General features: G+C 35.3%; 1 protein-coding gene across 1 annotated transcript; it reads left to right on the top strand.

The window, feature by feature from the left end:
* The first annotated feature begins 17201 nt into the window (after positions 1 to 17201).
* On the top strand, positions 17202 to 21276 carry LOC149799593 (uncharacterized). Its single transcript, XM_089958934.1, has one exon. It carries the CDS (start codon positions 17499 to 17501, stop codon positions 19458 to 19460), a length of 1962 nt encoding a protein of 653 aa, XP_089815060.1. The 5' UTR covers positions 17202 to 17498; the 3' UTR covers positions 19461 to 21276.
* Positions 21277 to 21671: the final 395 nt, after the last annotated feature.

The following is a 21671-nucleotide window of genomic DNA, read 5'->3' as shown; positions in this document are numbered from 1 at the left end:
TAAATTCAGAATCAAAACTACCATGGGAGGGCTTATATATATATCTATATATATATATATATATATATATATATATATATATATATATATATATATATATATATATATATATATATATATATATATATATATATATTGGTTTGGTTTTACCATAACAAATAGAATAGATATTTACAAAAATAATGAACTTAGTAAACTTCTCGAAACACGTAGGAAATTTAAAGGGATAAGAGACTTATTATTTAAATATAGAGACAAAAAAGTTTTTCGGGATACTGAGGAAAATCTAAGCTATAATTGGATACGGGAAGATATTACAGGGATTATAACATTTAAGATAGAGAAAGAACACATGTACGTAAATTGGAAAGACCATGGGGACACTGGTCTAAGCTAGGCTCCTTCAAAATACAAAGCCTCTGCTTCAAATACATGCATGATGCGTGGTTGACGGGAGAGGCTGCAGTGAGACGGCACATGGTCAGAGTACCGCCGAAATGTCCACTGTGTAAAATAGGTCCTTTTAATAAATATCATATTTTACTACAATGTACATATACTAAAGGAAATAGAGAAAAAATTATAACTGAAATTAAAAAGAACAATATATATATAAACCATAGAATATCTTATACCTCGATGGAAACTACAATAAAAACACTCTATATCAAATAACTAACTTTATAGCTTCAACCATGAAGGAATTTGGTCAGGTTATTATTATAGATAAAAAAACGAAAATGTCCACCATGAGGAAAGTACAGATAAGTACGTCATGGGGCTAAGTCACATGGCGCTACGCGAAGTGAACAGGGCCATGAAAGGTCTGGAAAAGAAACCCTCATGGACTAGACATTCAAATATAACATTTTAATTAGATTAACTTTATTTTTTTGTTCTTTTATTTTTCTATATCCTACTAACAACAGTACAGTTTCCATACTGTGCAAAGTACCCCGAAAGGGAAGACCTTTTACAGGTAGAAAAAATTCTGGCTTTTTTGGCATAATATTCAAATAAAAGATGGACATGCTCGAGATGGGAGAAATACACAAATAAAGAAAGTATATACCCAATTTCGAGCATAGTCTAAATCTTATTTTATATGCAAGAGTAAAAAATTTAGGTACACACACATAAACCATTAGAGTTTCAATTTAATATACAAAATAAAACTCTTCGCCAAAATTCAAAATTTTAAATAAACACTCCCGATGTAAATATAAATATGGGAGAAGATAATACAACTGGGTTTCGATAAATTTGGCATAGCTGCTGTCCCAACATGAAAACATATAAATAGCAATCAAAACATATAGCATACACACATAGCAAACATGGGACGTAGGTTACCCTAGCAAGGTCGACAAAATACTAGGGAAGGAAATCCGAGAGGATAATAGTAATCACTCTCGGAGGAACAACCCTATAGACACACTAGGGAAACTTAGAAATACCCTTCTCCAAATTTCTAAATAAAAATTTCTTTAAAATTATTTTTTTTAAAAACAAACCACAAACAATACACCTTTGGGGGTAACAAATACATATAAACCTTTTTATAAGCATTGGCTAATTTAGGGGGGCATCTGTCTGGTGCCCCCCACCCACCCACCCAAAAAAAACGAAACCTGGAGACAGAATTTGTCAAACGTTTGGATATGATTTTGGGTGATATGTAGATATGCATAACAGTTTTAAAATTTCATTGATAATCCTGGAGATGAGGCTAAGGTTATACCAAGTTATATGATATACTTCTTTTTTTATTTTGTGTTTAAGTGCAAAGTGTAATTATGTTGAACACCATCGGTATCACTCGCAAGATTTTTTAGCAAGCATCTTTACTGGATGTGAGTATTTATTGTCTGTATTGTTTTTCTTGAAACAATGAATACTGACTCACTGGACTGTCTTTCTCGGTTTCATACAAGAACGTTTGACACGTATATGAGAATGGTGTGCCAAGTACTCATAATGAAAATCGAACACTGTGCCATATAACACTGTTATTTACGCACATCAGCACAATAGTGATTATGTGGTACTAAATAAAGGTAAAGAAAAAATATAAAAAATAAATAATTGCAAAATAAATTTTTGTAAGTTGAACCTTTAAAATTAATGTAAACATGAAGAAAAACGTAAAATTATAAAAAGTCAAGATGCTTTATACAATACAACATAAAGGAAGAGAATGGAATACTGATTGTCTGCGTTAGATGATTAAAGCAGGACTTGTATGGAAACATGGTTTAACCGGAATCCACTATTAAAATAGGATATATCTTAATTATGTCATGTCCCTTTTACGACTTATCGGCAGAGGTAAGGACCCTGTGGTGAATCGATTAAATCATCCAAATCGACACTTGTCAAGCAGAATGCGTGATCTATAAAGAATGTGCCATAATTTGCTTCAAATTATTGATCTTATCTGCTCCATGTCCATCTCAATTCAGACACGGCTTTTATAGTGCATGAACATATCCATCCATTACAGTGTAAGTTCAACACGAAAAGAGAATTGCTGTAGGGCTGGTCCACTATACAACGGATTTGTGGATATTTGAATTTATAATCTCAGCAGCTAAATTTTGGGGCAGTATGCGCGGAGAACAGTTTTATAACATACTGTAACTACGGTAATCCAGCGACCATAATTACCATCGCAAATTACTTAAGAAAGTTTTAGGTCTTCCGTAACATCGGATTGCATGGTATTATATCGTATTTATGATTTTTAATGTGCTGGTGACCAGTACTATCAAGTTAGTGCTAAATGGTATATTAGCTTTGGATGGTACTATTCACTGTTGTCAAAAGTAGGCTATAGGAATCCAGGACACTTTTGTATATACATGCATGAAATCGGATTGGTGTTTACTTTTCCGTTCCAACCCCGTTTTATTGAAAAGTAGATTTTTAATTTTATCACATTTTTCTCGAGCCTGAATTTTTAAATTTAAGAAATACAATATTTTTGAAAGAGAAGATAAAAATTCTCCTTATCGATATCAGGTAGGCAAATTCAACACAATGTCTCTTCAGATCTTACCTACGCCAAAAGATGTTTGGTTATCACTGTCTAGAAAATTATCGACCAAGCTGTTAGTACCCGTATCGAGTCATTAATAACATAATATATGAAATTAAGGGATTAAATAACAGAAGACTGTGCAGAGATATATAATAGAATATGACGGCCACCGTATGTAAAATATAATAATTTAATCAATTACATTAACCAAATGACATGTAAATCACTCGCTTTCTCTAAAAAATAGCGTTACAAAATTATGCAAAATTTATTTAGCCGTTCTGTTACTGATAGAACAAATTTCATCATATGATTAAGTGACTGATCGAACTGAGATTGCCGGCATGTCAGCATCACCTTGAGCTTCCGGTCTTTCGCAATCACTACTCGTGATATGTCCACGTTTCCGTATCTCTTTTCCCTCTCCCTCCCGTCTGCTGACCTCCTCGGGTCATCAGATCTTAGTTGCCGATTGGGCTCTAGCAGCAGGGACGGCGAACAACCTCTAATTGGTTCACCTGTATTTCGCCAAAATACGACTTCCTGGGAAATCGCTAAAAATCATTTTTTTAAAAATGCGATATTCAGTGTAAAACAACTTTTTCACCGATAAATTGATTTATGTGTTATCGCCGATAGTTTTTTTTCTTCTTCGATTTAACTTAAGAAAAATGACGCGATAATGTCAGTGAAGCATAGAGAGTATGGCCCCCCCCCCCCCGCTGCTCTGAATTAAAAATTGTTATATCAAATAATGGTACACTCGGAATCTTACACAGCTAGACTAGCTAGAGAGCGAGAAGAAGCACTTAAGAAATATATCCCTGTAAAAGAGGACTTCAAAAAAATGTGCAATCGCGACAGGAAGCACAAGTTGAATTCGCAGTTGGCACAGAACAATTATTTAAACCCGTCAGAACAGCTACTGAAAAAGCCGCGGCGGTCTCTGAAAGAGCTTTATTGGGAGATATTAAGGATGAGGAGGAAAGAAAAAAAGGTATTCTTCCAATATTAAAGCAGACCGCTGAGCAAGCTGAAAAAATTGCGAGGAGAACTAAGCAAACAAAAAAGATTTTACGAGATCTTCCGACTGATATAGCTGCAGCTCAACCTTAACCCGGTGAAGAAATATTTGAAGGTATTGAACAAATTCGTACTGAAATTGCCGGTGTGAAAAAAGACCTTGCTAAACCAATAAAGGAAAATGTTAAATTGATTGCAAAATTTAGGGAGAATTGTATCGAAGAAATTAAAACTATTAAAAGCTAAAAATTACCCGGAAAAATATTAATTAGTATGTTTAATAAATCTAGTATCTTAAAACCTGGTTTTGAAAAAGTAACTGATGATAATCTTATTAAATGGATATATCGCATATATGGGAACAAAAAACAAGCCAGAGGTGATGATTTAGAATACAGAATTCTTGATAAAGAAGTAAAGAGACTTTATAGAGAGTCTATGGAACAAGCAGAACAACAACAACTCTCTCAGCAGGAACTTTCACATCAACTTCCTCCATCTCTGCAACAAGCAGAACAACAACGATTCTGGCCCGAAATACCAGAGAATCCCGCAGAAATGTTTAAAGAAGATTTGCAGCATTTTAACTTCATCTTGTAAATTTGGAACTTTAATACCAACTATTTCTTTGTTGAGTTTTCTGCTGATACTAAGCATTTCAATTGCTATTACGTATAATAGCATATATAATGGGCATCCTTGCCTCACTGATCGTTTAATTTCAAATGTATCTGTCATAGCTCTATTGATCTGTACTCTAGAAGTGATATCATTGTACAGTATATTAGTCCATTTTCGGAAATTTTCTTCGAAACCAAATTTCTTTAGAACTTTTTGGGTATAGTTATATTCTAATCTATCAAAGGCTTTTTCTTGGTCAAAAAGTACCATGGCAGCTTTTTTTCTTGTTTTCGTATAAATAATCTAAAATTGTTTTAATATTTGATATATTGTTTTGTATTTCCCTCTTTTGGGGTCCACAAGTTTGGTAAATATTAATGATTTTATCCATTCCATTTTTAATCCTATTTGCTAAAATTTTACTAAGTATTTTATAATCCATGTTTAGGAGGGAGATGGGCCTCCGGTTTCTGAGATCCTCCCTCTCCCCTTTTCCTTTATATATTAAAATAATTATACCCTCCCTCATCGTTTCCGTCATTTTATTATTTCTAAGTAGTATATTATTGTATAACCATTCAAGTATAGGCGACAGCTCTCTACATAATTTCATATAGAAATCTGCGGATAGCCCATCTCCTCCCGGTGATTTCCCTTTGTTCGCGGATAGGATACTTTCTTTTATTTCTTCCTGTGAGATGAAATCTTCACATAAGTCTTTATGTTCTGATGAGATCATCTCGCAGGTAATTCCTTCTAAATATTCATCAATTGTTTGTTCTGGTATGTTTTGTGTTTTATATAATTTAGAATAAAAGTCTTTAATATATTTCATAATTTCCCACTTATCAGTTGTTAGTTTGTTTCCAATTATTTTAAGTTTATCCAAGACTTTTTCACCCCCATTTCTTTTTTCCTCTCTTTTGTATAGACCTTCTGCTTTTTTTTATAAAATTTGTAAATTTACCAGCCCTAATTTCTTTTCCTCTTATTTCTTCTTCCTTAATTTCGTTTAGTCTCTTTTTTAATGTTTTCTAGGTCCCTATTATTTGTTTATTGAAGTTGGAAAATAATGGATTCCTTTTCTAATTTAATTTTCTTACTTTTTATATTAGAGAATTGAATTGATATTTCTTTAAATTTCTTTTTTTTAAATTATATCTATGTTTTCTTTTTGTTTAAATTTTTTTATTTCATTTTTAATTTCATTAACAAAATTATAATCTTTTAAAATTGAGTTATTAAACATCCATTTTCCCCTTCCCCATCTTTTTTTATTTTCAATTTCTACTGTCAAAAAAATAAAGCTTATGATCCGAAATTTTAAAATTGGATGTCCCTGATTCTTTGTAGATTTTCTCATCAAAATTTGTAACTAGAAATTTGTCTAATCAACTCCCTTTATTTATTTTGTATTCATATGTATATTCTTTTCTTAAAATGTTTAATCTTCTGTAAATATCTACTAGTTTATGTTTTCTTATAAAATATTCCATTTCTGGTTTAATCATTAAATCATTTGATATTAGTTTCCCCTCTGTCTATATTGTCACCTATCCAATTAAAATCCCCCCCCCCCATAATGACGTTTTCCATATTATTTTTTTCTAAATATTTTGTTAACTTTTCTAAGAAGGTTTTTTTTATAATCTCCTTTTGCTGGTATATATATGTTTATAAAATGTGTTATTTCGATGATTATATGTAATAGCCTACCTTAGAAATTTTCCTCTTCGTTAACCTTTTCCCAAAAAATACCTTCTTTATTTTTTATCAGAATTGCTACTCCCACCTTAATGGCATTACCTATATCATCGTTTGTTAATAAAATATCATTTAAGTAACTTTCGCATAATGCTTTATTTTCATTGTAAAAACCACTGTGCGTTTCTTGAAAGAAGATTATATCATACTTTATATCTTTTGGAATTTTCAATATTTTTCCCTCATTTATTCCATTAACATTTATGGACAGGAGCTGTAAGTTCATTTCGTCCATTCTTGTCTCTATCCAGAGTGTCGCATTGATGGTTATACCTTCGATATAAAAAATTTTAGATTATGAGGTTTGTTTAGTTTTGTTTAATTTTATTAGATGGGGACAGTGGTCTCCCCACCCCCACCCCACTCAGGAGAGTTGGGTGTAGTTTCGATTTCTGACATTATTGTGGTGTTTGTTTCCTGCAGTGTAGTGTTCGATTCTTGTACGGCTTCAGTCTTTATTGTTTCTCTTGTTTCGTCTTGACTCGTATATTCCGTTTCCGTTCAGATTTCTGATTCCATTTCTGATTCCTCTTCATCTTCAGCATTCTCATTTCCGGATTCGCTTTTGTTATCTGTTTCATCTTCTCTTATTTTCTTGGGTTTGCCTTTTCGTTGTTGAATTGGTTCTTTCCTGGGAGGTGTAGTTTTCTCCTGTGGAGACACCGAATCGGCCTTTCTTTCATACCTGTTTCTTCTCGGTAACGGCGTCGAGGTTAGCGGATGTAAAGATGTTTCCTCTTTTTCTTCTTCATGGATTGGTTCTATTTCTAAGGCTTCGAACCTATTTCTTGTCTGCACTCCCCCTTTTGCTGGTGTCAAAATCTTCCCGGTTTTATTAGGGCTAAGAATATGTTCCCATTCTGGAGTTTTTGATCCTTCCTCTATATTTGTTAAATCTATTTTCGGCAGGGATTGGATTGTTTCCTCTTCTGTTTGCTTTTCCTCCCTTATCTGTCTAATCAGGTCTAGTATTTGTTCTGCTGGCTTCTGTTGTTGTTGTTGTTGTTGTTGTTGATGCTGCTGTTTCTGGGACTGGGCGGCGACTTTGCCAGCATAAGTGTTTGATTCTGGCATTTTTGTTTCTTGACAATCCCTGGGGCCATGTCCCTTTTGATGGCAAAAAGGGCAGATTATGTCGTTCTCGCATCCTTTGTACCATGTCTTTAATTTGAAGCCAAGCACATAAAAGAAGAGTGGTATCTTTTTCGCACCTTCTCTGTTGACGTATGTCAGTCTAATCCCCGACTTTATGGGGGCAAACCCCCACACAATTGCTATTTTATGTGTTATCACGTTTGCCCCAAATTTCTTTTAAATTTTCTGGATCAGTTCAGCGTTTTCTACTTCCACGCGTAGTCCTATCACTTGTATTTCAGTAAATTTGGGCTCAATTTCCCTGATGAATGGCGGTTTTGAGGCCGAGCCAGACACCTGGTCGCAGTGTGTTATACGTGCGTGGACATGGATTGACTTCGTTGAACACTAAATTCTACAGCTGAAGACTCCTTCCGTAAAGATGACATCCTCGTGACAAGACTTATTTGTGGTGTGACGATACAAAGATAATTTGGACTGTAAGTGTTATAATCGTCATCAATTTACCAATGGCTGCATAACTCAGGATAAACGCAAAATAAATTGTTGTCCTACGTTAAATAAATAAAACACCTAAAAAGCGCTGGGATCGATTATTTTCGGTTAGTAAATACTGTAATAGGCAAGCAAAGTGAAAATAATACTTAATACAGATTAGGATCAATAAAAGGGCTAATATATGGTATTTGCACCTTAAAGAAGAGCCAGCTTTGGGACAAACTATTAATAACTAAATGCTTGTAGAAATGGTTATTAAGAAAGATTATGTTTATCTGCTTATTATCTAACCGTCTGCTTATTATATAATTGTTATCGATGCTGTTCGTTTAGACCAATAGATCTTTTTTTTTTTTCTAAAGTGAGCATCTGATATATACTAACCAGGCCTGTGGTGAATTAATTTTATCATCTGCACTCTTCTGCAGAGCATGGTTTGTTTAGATATGTCATCATTTACAACGTGACTATTTTCAGTATCCTATGCATTCATCAATGCACAATGGGGCCAGTTTGGAGAGGTCGTCCTTTATGCGAGACTATTTCATATGTGATCTCTTCCTTTCGTGGTAGAGTATGGCCTGTTTTGATACGCCATATACTACCGTTGGACTATTTCGAATGTTACATTTCCTAAAGCTGCAAAACAAAATCATTTTATGGAGTTTTATATGTCTCATCTACCATCAGCTTTTGGGTATGGACAAGTAACAGTTAAAGAGGTTATCCTTTGCAGGATATCTCGTCTATCATCCGCCTTTGTCATGCTATATCCATCCCTATGACTGTGTTTGAAAATGCAAAGAAGCCCATTTTTATGTCTCAAAAAAAAAGATCGTTTGCGGTCGTACACATAACTTTGAGATCTTTTTTCTTTGCCACGATAGATCTACGGAAGATGTCTTCGACAAGAAGGTACACATACACGTAATTATGGACAAGAAATATCGTTCCTTCACCCTGATCCCACTGAATATGGCTCTGGAACCATTTTAATTTTACTCCCGGGGAAAATTCTCCTAGATAAACTTTGCCGCCTTTTCAGAGAGTTGTTTCGGGTAAAAGAAAAATGAACAAAATAAACCTCGAACCTTTTTCTCCAGGGGAAAAGGTGTCGAGAGCCATTTTTCTTCTGCACGATACAATATAGGCACGTAATATTGTAAATCGTAACAGAATGTTACGACGTAAAAACAGAGACACGTTACTGAGACATTCGCAAGCAAAGGTAGCGAAATATGTGCTGTGCAGCTTCCGAGCGATATTGTCCAACACTATAATAATCAATGTATACGCGCCAATGCACGAGCATTAACTTGGGTCATTGTGTGATGACATTCATTTTCGCTAGCCAAGGTTCCGATATGTTAACCCTATCTACACCTTGACGGATCGAGAAAATAGTTATGTGCTTCGGGTCTGTGAATTTCATTGCATGAGGCGGCAAGCCACCACATCAGATCAAACTTAACTTGCTCAAAATTCAACACTATTCCTAAATGATCGAGACAAGTGGATACACAACCCGAATGGACTTATAAAGAAGCAATTTTCTAATGTCGATCCGTGTTGCACAAATACCTTTCACTCAAAAACACCTCTAATGGCTTGTCTCTGGTACGTAGTCATACTTTCTATATTAAGCTTACAAAGTATCCTTTTGAAGTAATTTGCCGCCACAATGTACCGCTGTTACACGTTATTGGTTGGTTGGCATTACATACTAAGGGAGGCAACGCATGAAATCCAGTAGATGTCGCAAGGACAAAACACTAAATATCTGCTCGATCAGCCAGGGTGTATATAGGGTATGAGAACCTTGACTAGAGAAGATGCATGACATTCCATTGATAAGTTTCAAGATAAATATAGGATGGTTGCTGGAGTGGGGTTAAATGACACAAAGTAGAACTTCTCCGCGAGAAATATAAGGGGCGTGGGGCTGAGATTGGGGAAATAAGTTTAGAGCGACTTTTCTCTAAGGAAAAATACTCAAAAACCCTCCCACTCCTTTCAAGGGATGAAATGCTCTTGAGTAGAAAATCTAGAGGTCAATTGTCCCATCAGTAAAATTTATCCAGGAGGAGAAGTTATGCTCTATGGGAGACCATTATTCTAGGGCGACGCTTCTGCGGGGAAAATAGACTCAGTAGTAATATTTTTTCGTGTGGAGAAAATAACTCTAGAATAGAATCTCAGATGGAAATGAAATTTTTTTGTGGCCAATTATGCGGAAGTAAAGTCGGTTGGAGGGTGGGGGAAGTATTCTGCCAGATGGGCATGCGTCATCCAAAACTGGCAAAATATACGCCTATCCATATCATGCAAATTTAGTATTGCACGCCAACACTAAAGTAAGCTTACAAACGTATAAAAATTGCCTGAAGTTGAAAGCAATATTGGAATTAGAACGAAGAAATGCTTGTAGAGCCTGTTTATCAAGTACTCCCTCGTATCTGAGCCATCTGTCTGCCATCCGAGCTTCAACCTTCCACGTCATCTGTGGACCATACTTAACCACTTTCGGACAGGACAGGGGCGTTGTGCAGTCAACCTTGTCCGATGGGGACAGACCACTAACTCTTCCTGTTGCTGTGGAACTCTTCAGACCATGTCACACATTGTGAACAACTGTCAACTGACAAAGTTCCCCAGTGGACTGCTTACTCTGCAGGTTGCTGATGATGACGCTGTTAAATGGCTGAGCATGCACTGCACACGATAATAATAATAATAATAATAATAATAATAATTAAGTACTAAAATGTATGTCAAAGTGATCCAGCTTTATTACATAGTGAACCCACCATCCCTGGATTACGTGTCCGAAACTCTACCAAATTACCTACTGCGGCTCCCATTTTAAAAAGAATGGAGCCTTTTGTAAATGACCATTATATCTAGGTTGCATGCTTTTCAAAATATAAACTGAACTATATTAGAAGTTATTGAAACATACATCCAAAAAATATCACAACAAACAACCTAGGCAGTACTATTGCCTACTACGTTTAACAGAGACAAAATATTGGAAACATATTTGAAATCGGCTGGGTTAAATTAGATTGCAAGTCATTTTCATTCTGATTGTATTTTCATCCTGTTTCATTAAACTTATAGAACAGTTGATATGCCTCCAAAGATACAACTATTGTAGGTAATCTAATAAAGAGGGAAAAAAGTGGATTTAAAGGGTCATTACCATTCCATACTGGTGTTAACAATTGTAAATATATATCCATCGGGTTGCTGTATAATACAAAATAGTTACTCTAGTTGCTATTAAAAAGAACCACAGCACAAAATGAAGATTTGCTAAATTTTCTATACCAAGAAATGAAGTTGTTTTAGACAATAATTTTAAAAGACATATCTCATGATGACATTTCATTTGAAGTCTGATTAAAATTGGACAGGTATTTTGAAATGTTATTGTGGAAACATAAAAAAAATATATTTTCTGCGTGATTATTATAGAAGCTGAAGAGTGTTATGGAAGCCAAAAAAGAAATATTCGTTAGAAAATGTTGCAAATTATTCATGCAAACATGGACCAATATGATTGATTTTTCTCACATATTTGATCTGGCTGTGTTGTAGATTAAGATATTGTCACATCTCTTCGTTCTTCATTTGGTTTTCGGCTATTTGACAGAGATGTCTTCTTTGAATCATTAGTTCATGAAAGGCATATTATAAATGAATAACGTATGGTGTTGTATGTGTCTTTTTCATTTTCTATGAACATTCGTAGCCCATTTCAATAACATTTTTCATATGAAAAGTTCTTAAGTACCAAATTAGTATCATACTGAAGTTATGAAACCGAAATCTTCAGAATAGCAGCATGTCTGCATTTCCTTTTCTTATGTGCATCTATAATACCATACCGTTAAAGTTTCACACAGAGGGTTTATGAAAATTCAAAGAAAAAATCGTACATACTCAAAGCACCAAAAATAATACATGTATGTGTCAGTAAGTTAAGGCCACTAGAAAAAGTATGCAATTTTGATTTTAAAGTTGGTACCCAAGGGTGCCCGCCGAAATTTTTACAGGGAAGGAGGTGGTGGCAAACTTGTAGTGGTCACGGATGTAGACCAAAATATATTTAGAAGTGAAATCGGGGGGAGGGGAGAAATTGGCCCTGACTCATCCTTGCTCCTATGTGCGGGCGCCCATGTTTGTACCGCATAAAGTGAGACATCATTCAAGCTTAAAGCTTGGTCTTAAAATGAATAAAGACCCATATCATAATTTAACGTGACACCAGAGTACACGTTATGTCTTTGGTGGCTTCCATGGAAACCACTAAGCTTCCATAGCAACCAAGTAGAAAAGATATTTTTCGAATCAAACTTTGTTTCAATTATATATCATGACTTTATTAGCTAAAGCAGGTGTGGCTGCATTTGTGTGTCATTGGGAAAGGCACTTGAACCGTTTCTTCGGCATGATTTGCCATAAATGTAAAAGTTCCTTTCAAAAAACAACTGACCCATCGTTTCATAATATTGTTTTTACCCCATCACATCAATAAGCAAGCGGTATATATGATTTACTTTGTTCACCTCCTTTTCTTCTTTGTTCATTCCATAATTCATAAAATGCTTCACTTATTAAGATAAATTTGGGGATCAACATGTGTGAACCAAATTAGGATTCCGTGTCCCACTTTCTATGATTTATTGACAATAAATGATTAAAATATTGTCAGTTTAAATTCCATTATTTTGACATCTATTGCTATCACAATTACACTAAAGTTGCATCCTATCATAGATCTATGTTGCTTGGATTGCCCTTACGAAATTTCCTGGGTTTACTCACAATTGTTGTAAGACTTGTGACCCTCCTTTCTGTCTGAGCTGTAACTTTTATATTTTAAACCCTATTAGCATGACACTTACACTGTGTGTGCATATTGGGGTGTACATATGCTGCAAACATGAAAATTTGGTCACTGTTACATACTTTCCAGAACTGACGTAAATTGCTCAAAATGTGCCCAGGTTATAATGCCACCAGCGCAACATAAGATGACCTTGTGTTGCAAATCAAAATTGGCCACTGCTATTGCTCAAAATAATCTGAGATCATCCCAACCCTTGCTGCATCTTTAGACCACTGCATATATTGACATTAAGCTTAACATGTGTGTGAATTTTGGGATAATCATATGTCGCACACAAAAGGAAGGTCATTGTGACCTACTTTTAAGTACTTGATAAAAAGTTATTAAATTTTTTTGGCTCTAATTCAAATTCCATTTCATCTATTGCTTCACAGATTGCAGTAATGGTGCATCTCAGAATGAAGACATTTCATAGATAAAAATTTGAGTTCCTTTCCACATGTTTTCTAGAATTTCAAACACTATATTGCTCAAATTATAACATATTTTTACCAACTACCACCAAACGATCATGCATACTGAAATTAGATATTTTTTACACACAAAATCTAGGTTGATGTGACTGAGATCCATTGGTTAATTGGTCACCATCAAAAAGATACTGACTCATACGATAGAAGTCGTGGAGCCTTGTGAGCTCCTGCTCACGAACTGCTCAAGTTTGAATGAGTAAAATATGGATAACCAGGCGTGGAGTAGCAAGTGTAACTGAACCATTATAAGGTCATGAAATTCAATTTGTTAAACCTATACAATAATCTCTGAACTGTACAACGTACTGACTCTACTGATGAGTCTAAAAGGTCTATAGTCGTTTCCTGACATAATTGCCTGGAATTATTTTTTATAAATGAATAGAACTTTATTATTTTGACGGAAATGTATCTTACAAAAGCTCACTGTAATTTCCAACCCAAAATAAATGGGGTCTATCTATTTATATATCTATCTGTTTTGGAGCGATTTGAATATATAATGAAAGTTTTTGGATGTTATGATCATTTTGATATAAAACTTTATTTTAAAGGTCATAGCTTCATGTACAAGGTTTTGTTAAATTCGATGATGATGATGATGACGACGATGATGAGAACGAGGGAGGTTACGATTTATATTTTTATTGTCCCCTCACAAACAGCATAGCCTTATACAGTCTAATATATAATCGCCATATATGCTATGTTTTGTACCTCACAGATCAGATATATCAATGATAAACTCTTTAAAGGCTTGCACTGTAAAAATGCCACCAATACATAATAATACATTTCACCATACGTCGACTATGTACACATACAAATTAAAATATCGCCTGCTCATAGTACCGATCCATCTGTCTGCCTGTCTAACAGTAAGTAGAATGAATGCAGTATCTGCATCATAACTATTAGCTTTTTTTTTATTTGTCGAAATGTCTATCTTGTATTATTCTAACTGTAAGTTGTTCATTATCTACTATCTGTCTGAGAAAGACCCACCGATCCACGGGAAGCTATTGGCAAGCTGTCTCGCATGCCAACATTGGACGAGCCCGAGACTCAAACCCTTGCGGACAGAGGGGTGAAATGGAAATGATCGGGACAGGCGATCGCTTTAGACCATTCGCCACTCGGCCACCCGGTTCCCCATAGAGAGAAAAAGGTAACAAAATCATTCCTTTTCACTGTTTTCAATAGAGTATTTTTGATTATATAAATATAATTGCTGCTTTGTATCGCGTCAGAGCAGCTATGCTAGGCTGGCTCTCAAACTGTCGCTGAGACCACCGGGAGTGAAAATGCATATTTTGGGAGACAACTCCGCCATCCTTAGAGCATGTGTCGGTGAATAAATCGCAGCAAAGTTTGTATTTAGGAATATATCTGTCTAGCAGCCATTTTCCGCAAAATCTCAATTCAAGACTAGTATATAAAATATTTATTCCTACTAAAAAAGCAAACAACAACACCCCCTCCAATTGCACCCCACCCCAACACTAACAAGATAAAAGCTTCATTGTTTGATGGAAAATCTCCAGTGCCTTCAAGGTGTTCCATTTACGTTTGGGTTGTGGATTAATATTAGAGATCAACACTTTTAATATTAGCCTTCAATTCTACCTTTTCGAGTACATTATTTACAAAAATGTAGACTGCTTATATACAAAGTGAGATAAACATATTCTAATCAACCGCCATGTCGATGACTCCATCTAGTACCTTGTAAAAGTCAGATGGTTCTTTCCAAACTTGCTTTCGGCTAAATTAGTGAGCTCCACGGGTCGTGCTAGTATGACAGCGTTCCACACCACAACTCACTTACTCAATATTGTCATTTTTTCTCATTTTTATTTTTAAATTTGTCGTTTGCCCTTCTTAATCATTTATTTCTACAAAAAGCACTTCTGTTTGTAGTGTTAAACTGTTTAGAAAATTAGATACCACACAATTAGCAGTAGTTGTTGGAGAAGGAGGGGAAAAGAAAGATTTGTTTTATTATTAGCGATAGGAATCATTGTGTAAGTTGTTCAGGCAAATTGTTGAAATTCCCGAGGAATGAGTACACTTGAAAGTCAAAGTATACACGAAGAGAGAAAAGGGTATTCTGTGGGCTTTTTTAAAATCTGTATTTGAAACTAATTGATTTCAAACACACAGATACAATGATGCTTTGATATATATATATATATATATATATATATATATATATATATATATATATATATATATATATATTCAATTCTCATCGACTTCTAATAGAAGTAGTAATATTAGTAGTATCAGTAACATGACCTGTTTTTGTCGTCCTTTTTGTCAAATTCATTCAATGATTATTATTATTATCATTATTGTTATTATTATTATTATTATTATTATTATTATTATAGTATTAGAAATAAAGGTAATAATATGAATGGTGATAGCACTGTTTGTAGTATTTTTTTTATGCACACAAGAGTTTTCTGTCGGTATTGGCTTTTATTTTCAATGACAGTAAATTTCTTTCACATTGTATGTAGGAATACTACATCTAGACTCTAAAAGCGATGACAAGTGGCATATCCGACAGAGCTTGGTCATTAATTAATGAGCATGGCGAGAGCATGCCTGATACATGTACCCCATGTTGACCTAGCTAGACTGTAGCATGTGACGCTTTGTTGTTAACCATATGGAAGGTGAGGTATAACCTCGTCTAACATAGACAGACTGGTATTTTGATACTATGCATTTTTCATCAAATATAATCATGAATTTAAATAGTTAAAGACTTCTCAATATTAACGTTTATCTGTTTTCTTTTTATTTATGGAAGAATTTAAGTATATAATTTGAATACAAATAAAAGATGTTTGTCCATCTGCTGTATTAGAAACAAACTTTGTTTTGCAGTTTGTAGATTGCACTCAGTAAGTCCAATACTGCATATCACACTATCTGATAAACATGCCAAAGTACAGCTTGGATAAGATGCACACATGTACGATTTTTGCCTTGATTTGGTGTTGTATCGCACCGCATACACGGGGAGATAATAAAAGTAAAGTAGCTTGCGCAGGGACAAACTACGGCAGCCGACACTTGCCGATCCGATGGTAGGATTGGAACTCTCACTCTTTCGGTCGCCTGTCATGTTCTGCCCGCTGGTCACAGAGCTACCGCGCTCACATATATTCATGGGCGTTTCCCCTTCAAGTTTAGTATCGAATGTCCTGACCGTGCCCAATTAGTAATTAACAAATCATCACATTAGCGGTTGGAGGTCAAGGGACTGACTTCTCCCGAACATGAGTAGAAACCCCATACCTACTGGTCGAAAACTGGACAAAAGGACCTAGTACTTTCAAAAGAAACCTAACATATTGTATTAGGATATTGAACCTTTAGGAACAATTCAAATTTGCACATTTCTTTCTACAGACTGACTTTTTGTGTCTTTATTGGTACAAAATAATCCCTTATGTATCTGAACATATGTCAACAACTTATGTCTGAATCGAACGTCCAGCCAATCAATGCCATTAAGTTTCTTTTTTTATTTTTGCTATTTGTCGTCTTCCGCGTAAAGACATATATAAAATGTATTCACTAAAATATTGTTACTGTCACGTTCGAATTTAAAATGTTGCTCGTGTTCAGTATGCAGTATAAAACATTATACCGATTACGTCACATAAATGTTATACGATATCGACTTCGCACCACGTGATTATACTTTGTACACGCAATGTGTGATTCATTTTAACTATTACCGTAGCCTATCAAGATAGAAGACTTATACACAATTTATGTGCGGACGAAAGATTCATACTTTAATCAATATATGTTGAGTATAGTGTATATGGCAAAACCTAGAAGTAAGTAGAGGAGAAGTTGTGAATACACGTCAAGGAACTGCTAATGATCTACATTATAAGGTAAATGCTAAGCAGATATTCAACGCCGCGACAAGGAAGTTGTTGACTCTTCAACTTCTATCTCTGCATACCTATAACTGATTAGTGGATTTTGTACCGTCAGACAAGTTCTGTATGAGGTAATAAACCTACATGTACACTGTACAATGGCAGAGACAAAGGAGTCTAGTTATAAACAGCTGAATTGTCCGATTTGTTTGGAAACGTTCGAGTCACCAAAAGTACTGGCGTGTTTCCACACATTTTGTGAGAAGTGTATATGTAGACATGTAAGCAGTCGGCGAACGGAGGGGGCACGGCAAGATACGATTTTGTGTCCCGTGTGTAGAAGTCACACCCCAGCACCTAGTAAGGAGCAGACACCAGATGACTGGGCAGCGAAACTTCCTACCAACGCCATCATTGTGTCATTTCTGGTGACATCTCCGTCCAGCAAGGACGACCCAGTTTATTGCCAACCATGTTTGACGCTGACCAAGCAGCATAGCTCTGTGGCATATTGTGTCACGTGTTTGGAGTATCTCTGCAACAATTGCTACACTTATCACAAGATTTTCAAGGTCAGCAAGGATCATACTGTCACTATTCAGTCAATGCCTTTACAGCAGGATCTAAATTCAATTCAGGAAGACATGTATCGTTGTTCTATACATCGTGAACAGTACAAATATTTGTGTTCAGGTCACAAAGAACTTTGCTGCAGTGATTGTGCTATTAAAGATCACAGAAAATGCGATGAATTGCTAACGATAAAAGAGTTATCTACAAATGCCAAAGAGAGCCTGGATTTAAAAAAATTATCAGACAATTTCGATGGACTTAAAAAGCTGTTTATCACATTTCGCGAAAATAGGTCGCTTACTTTAGAATCTATTGAGCAGCAAAGAAATGAAATAACCAAGGCAATTAAGGATTGGTCCGTCATGATAAAACAACTTTTGGATAGGCTGGAGACAGCAGCTCTTGCAGAGCTGGATCAGATGTGTAAGCAAGAAACGGTGACAATATCGGATGAAATCATAGAATGTAATAGTGCAATAGCTGCCATAGAAACATCCGAACTAATGTTGATAAACGGTGCGAAATCAGATGATGAGACAAAAGTTTTCATCACAATGACCAAAGTATCACAGCAGGTCCATAAGTACAGGGAGAAATGGGACACAATGAAAACTAAATCAGAAGTGGTTGAATTAGAATTTCATCGTGACATCACTTGTGAAGGAATCAGTAAAAGCTTGAATTCCCTCGGTAAAATGTTCAGAAGAGCTCGCAAAATTTCAAAAATGTCATCTGACTTGTCATTTTCAACTACCAAAAAACTACAACTTAAAATTCAACCCAGTTCAATGGTACATTTTAGCGCTAAGATTCCTGGTGATCATACACAATGTTGGATATATTCGGGTGTTTTCCTTCCTGATGATAGACTTGTATTGTCTGATTTGGGAAATGGAAAATTAAAGATGCTTGATAAGAGCTTTCGGTGTATATCCAGTCTAAATATGGATAGTGCTCCTAAGCACGTTTGTCGTTTGGACGATAATACTGTGGCTGTAACTTTGGAGGAAGATATAAACATCGTGTCTGCGGGCAATACACTGACACCACTGAGGAACATTCCTGTTGGCATCTCATGCTTTGGTATAGCTTCCTACCAACAGAACATTCTTGTACACATTCATGGAGATTCCTTGCTTACATATGATACTTCAAACAAAGTCATCAGTAAGATTGAGTCATATGACCATTTGAGTAGTGGGCTTAATATGCACTGTGTCAGTCAGGATGGACAGAACATTTATTACACTACAAATAATGTAATTGTAACCATGGATATGAAGGGGAACAAACTGAGTAAATTTCAAAGCAATGATCTTAAGGGCGCGTCAGGGATCACTGTAGACAAGAATGGTATTATCTATTGCTGTGGTTCTAAATCTAAGACTATAATACAGGTGACTCCAGAAGGGAGACAACTAGGTGTATTACTATCTCGTGATGATGGACTACAGAATCCTCTTGGTTTATGTTTGAATGACAGGAATGACCTGATTGTTGTATTTGAAGGAAGGTCAAACGACGTGAAAATGTTTAAATTAATGTAAGATTATATTCTGATGACTCTTTCTAAGAGACCTGCAAATTACTTCATTTTATTCAAAGTGCGAAACGGATCACTGTAGACAAGAATAGTATTATCTATTGCTGTGGTTCTGAATCTAAGACTATAATACAGGTTAGGGGTCGTCCATTAATTATGTCAACAGAATGGGGGAGAGGGGGTTTGAAGAAGTTTGACAATTGTTGACATGGGGGAGGGAGGAGTTCAAGATAAATTGACCTCAACAATGTTATTTTTTACAATAAATTTAATAAATCAAAAAATAGGAAATTAGTCGGTGCGTTGGTATGGCACACACTCGCTCGCCCGTCAACAGCCCACCAGTTTAATCCTAAACCGGTTGAGCTCTTGCCAAGGAAGTCATAGTCTTGCTTCATCATATTTTGTTTTTATTCAATGTAGATTGTAGATTGTAGACAGGCCTTAAAGCACCAGATGCGTCTGAGAGCGACCTGCACAGATTTCCTTCTCTTTTCTTCAGTCAGTCTTTGAAAGTTGATAACATGCTACCTCGATCGGCAAAGGCATTCAAAATTCTTCCATATGATCTATATTGTCCTTCCATTCAGTTGTCGCTCCTTGAACGGATCTGCAAAATCTGTCACCTCTATGTTGCTTCACAAGTCATGTTGAAGAAGCATGTTCAACAGCACCGACAACGCGATCTTGGGCCTAGGCAATTGCCACATGCTCCTCAACCGCAAAGAATTCGGCCAATACGAGTGGCTGCCAATAAGACAGAGAGAGCTGATGGCAATTATTGCTCATGGAGAGATGTTAAGTGCAGAATGGTTAGATGAAGATGATGTTGACTTGTCGGGTGTATCGGTTCTACAAGAAATTAATGAATCAGCCACTATGCCCATTATAACAGTTGAGGAACATAGAATATAAACTCTCGATTTTTTCATGAATTCAAAGTGTTATAGTCAATTTGAAATCTGTTAAACACGTTTTAAAAAAATGTATTAAAATTTATTTGTAGACCTTTTAATTTCCATAATTCTATTTTTAGCATTAAAGCCAGCCGTATAAAATATTGTTAGTTGGGGGGAGGCGTAAAATTTTATTAGGGGGGTCACTGAAAGTTAGACAGTTGTTGACAAGGGGGGGTGTGGTGGTGGTAAAAAATTGCCTAAAAATTGTTGACATAAGTAATGGACGTCCCCTTACTCCAGAAGGGAGACAACTCGGTGTTTTACTATCTGGCGATGATGGACTTCACAATCCTCTTGATATATGCTTGATTGACAGGAACGATGTGATTCTTGTGTTTGAAGGAAACTCAGACTTCTTGAAAGTTTTCAAATTAATATGACATACGCTCTCCAAATTATTTTTTGAAAGAAAAAAGTTTTGAAGAAGAGCTAGCTTCATCTAGCCATTTCACGAACAAGACATCACGCTTAATTATGTAAAGACATTAAGAAAGTAATCCATTTAAGGAGAATGTTATTCTAATCTTATTATGAGTATCGCAAGCTAATTGAATGATGTCATCGATTTTAGTAATTAGGAAAGTTAAAGCCATTCTTTGTTGGGATGTTTTGGCTATTGTGATATTAACACTATTGAATGGATACATATGGAAATGTCACGATAAAGGACGTGCCCTATTTGAAATTAGATGAAAATCTGGACGGTTTGTTCCTAAATGAGTAGGTAACCTTGAATGTTTAGTGTGCAAACAGTTTAATCACAATCAATTAAAGCAATTTTTCAAATTTTACACGCTGATTCACATATATATGTAGTTTTTAATAAACTTGAAAACTTAGAAATAAAATAGAAAATATTTATGTATCGTTTTCGAGTTAAAATTATGTTTTTCGTCACAATAGTATATACAAAAATATGTAAGGGGGAAGTAAGTCTCCATAATTACATATTTCGACTCTTTCATACATCTCTCTCTCTCTCTCTCTTTATATATATATATATATATATATATATATATATATATATATATATATATATATGCACTTGATCGATTTGTTCGTTACGTTACATAGGCAATATAAAATGACCGACCAGTTCACATCGACACTAGCATGTCAGATAAGTACATGCTTCCATGTCTCGATCAAAGTTTTTACACTGCCTCGTGATATATAAGTGAAATCGTTGTTTACTTTCATTGTGAAGAAATACACCTTATTGTATTCCTCGAATGACGTCCTGGACCAGGTTATCG

Source organism: Sinohyriopsis cumingii, chromosome 5, assembly GCF_028554795.1.
Source record: "Sinohyriopsis cumingii isolate HCF-2022 chromosome 5, ASM2855479v2, whole genome shotgun sequence".
NCBI classification, from domain to species: domain Eukaryota; kingdom Metazoa; phylum Mollusca; class Bivalvia; order Unionida; family Unionidae; genus Sinohyriopsis; species Sinohyriopsis cumingii.
The sequence above is the reverse complement of the archived record's forward strand: the minus strand, read 5'-3'. Positions and strand labels throughout refer to the sequence as shown.

What these genes read in the sequence shown, in the direction of transcription:
- LOC149799593 (XM_089958934.1), top strand. Translation starts at nt 17,499, where the DNA reads ATGGCAGAGACAAAGGAGTCTAGTTATAAACAGCTGAATTGTCCGATT.